This window comes from Pundamilia nyererei, unplaced genomic scaffold (assembly GCF_000239375.1).
Source record: "Pundamilia nyererei isolate P.nyererei 1_Seehausen unplaced genomic scaffold, PunNye1.0 scaffold00298, whole genome shotgun sequence".
Classification (NCBI taxonomy): Eukaryota; Metazoa; Chordata; class Actinopteri; order Cichliformes; family Cichlidae; genus Pundamilia; species Pundamilia nyererei.
In genome coordinates, this window is record NW_005187699.1 from 232,997 (window position 1) to 234,738 (window position 1,742).

The 1,742-nt window shown below is 38.0% G+C and overlaps 1 protein-coding gene across 1 annotated transcript in view; it reads right to left on the reverse strand.

The window, feature by feature from the left end:
• Window positions 1–1,742, reverse strand: part of LOC102194506 (alpha-2-macroglobulin-like) — a 93,274-nt gene that overhangs the window by 2,145 nt on the left and 89,387 nt on the right. Inside the window, exons 36-37 of the mRNA XM_013915394.1 lie at window positions 1,510–1,621; window positions 810–990 (exon numbers count right to left, since the gene is read on the reverse strand). Coding sequence (XP_013770848.1) covers window positions 810–990; window positions 1,510–1,621 — 293 coding nt within the window. The remainder of the gene's footprint in view (window positions 1–809; window positions 991–1,509; window positions 1,622–1,742) is intronic.

A 1,742-nucleotide genomic window follows, 5' to 3' on the forward strand; every position in this document is an offset into this window, starting at 1 on the left:
AACCCTGCCTTTGTTACAAGTACTGTTTATTTCATATCTTTCACCAGGTGTTCAAGATTTTAACCATGCAGTGGATTGCAGCATGTTTTATTAGTGCATACAGGAACATAAAAACATGTCTTTAAGAAATCAAGTGCCGTTACTCTACTAGGCCTCGTTTTTATTGTTAACTCAGTGTCCCTGGGTCTTGTACCGTGTGTTATGAATAAATCTTTTTTTTTTTTTTTGTACCGGTACTGGTTTTATTTTGTTGTATTTATCTGCAACACCTTAAAGGCCGGTCCGTGAAAATTCTGTTGGACATAAACTGATCCATGGTGCAAAAACGGTTGGGGACCGCTGCTCTTCAGGTCCCACCACAACATTTGACTTTGGGCTATTGTAGCACTTTTCTTGTCTTCTTTTAGCCATTTTTTATTGTCCTATTGACCCAGCATTGTATAATTTTGAGCATTTGACTTTCTAGAACAGAGACGTTCATTGTTGACTGAATGACTCTAAGGTGCAAAATCGTTTAACGCATTTGGCTGTTAACTCACGGGCTGCTGATTTCAGACGACCCAGGGATGTAGTCTCTATGCTTAGAAGTCAAGCACTAATCTATTTTCACAGAGTTCTAGATATCTACCAAAGCAGGTGGAGGTATAATCATCCAGAGAAGAGCTGCTTTATAACAAGCTTTAAAACTCTAAAACCATAACGAACACCAATCTTTCCATTAAGGAATATAAAGAATATAAGAAATAAAGAACCATTTATAACACAAAGTTTTGGTTCAGTAAATGTGGACTCTATAAAAAGATTATCACCATTTTGTCCAGCAAAGCTCCTGTTGAATCCAGTTTTCACTATGGAGTTGCAATTTTCCTGGGTCGTCCCGTGGTACAGAAGTTTCTCCCCTGCTCCTCCCTCCTGTGCGTTCTTATCAGAAATGTGCTTCTTCTGTGCTTCATAGGTGCGCCGCAGGTGAACGTTCTGCAAACGCTCAATCTGACATGAGAGAAGAAGGACAAAGGATTAAAGAGCTGCCTAACAAGAAAATCCAGGATATTAATTACATCTGAGGGGTAGTTCAAAGTATGTCATCATAGTGATGGCATAGTTTCAATGGTGGATTGAAAGTAAAATCCTCCTAAAATCCCAAATGAATGCTGAAATAAATAAACACAATTTAATTAAATGAATCATCTTTTAAAAGAGGAAATGAATTTATTTGTAAAATGTGACATTGACTGATTTGGAATTAAATTTTAATATTATTTTATTCTTCCCTTTTCTATATAAATGTGTTTTATTACTGATAAAAGAACTTTTCATATAACTGAATGTGGGAGTAAAGCTGTGGAACAGACTTAGTGAGGAACTCAAACACTAAGTCTGTTCCACAGTTTGTCTCCGTTTCTCGTCATGTTGTCAGTCTTCATGTCCTACTGCCATGTACCCCCCATGTGCAGTTTACTTCATGTTGCCACGCTGCTTAGTTACCACGCCAGGAGTTTTGTTTTGTACTTTCAGTTTGTAGTTCTCAGCAATAAAGCTGCATAAGTTCATGTTTCGTCTCTGGAGTCCTGCATTTGGGTCCAACCTCTGCTTGCCACACAGCCAGACCTTGACAAACCCCCTTTTAACATGTTGTTACTGATTATGATTATTTAGTGTTAAGCCCCAATAGCAAAAACAACCATAACAATACGTGGACGCGTAAGCAAAATCATGTTTTCGATGACATTGCCATTGCAGGA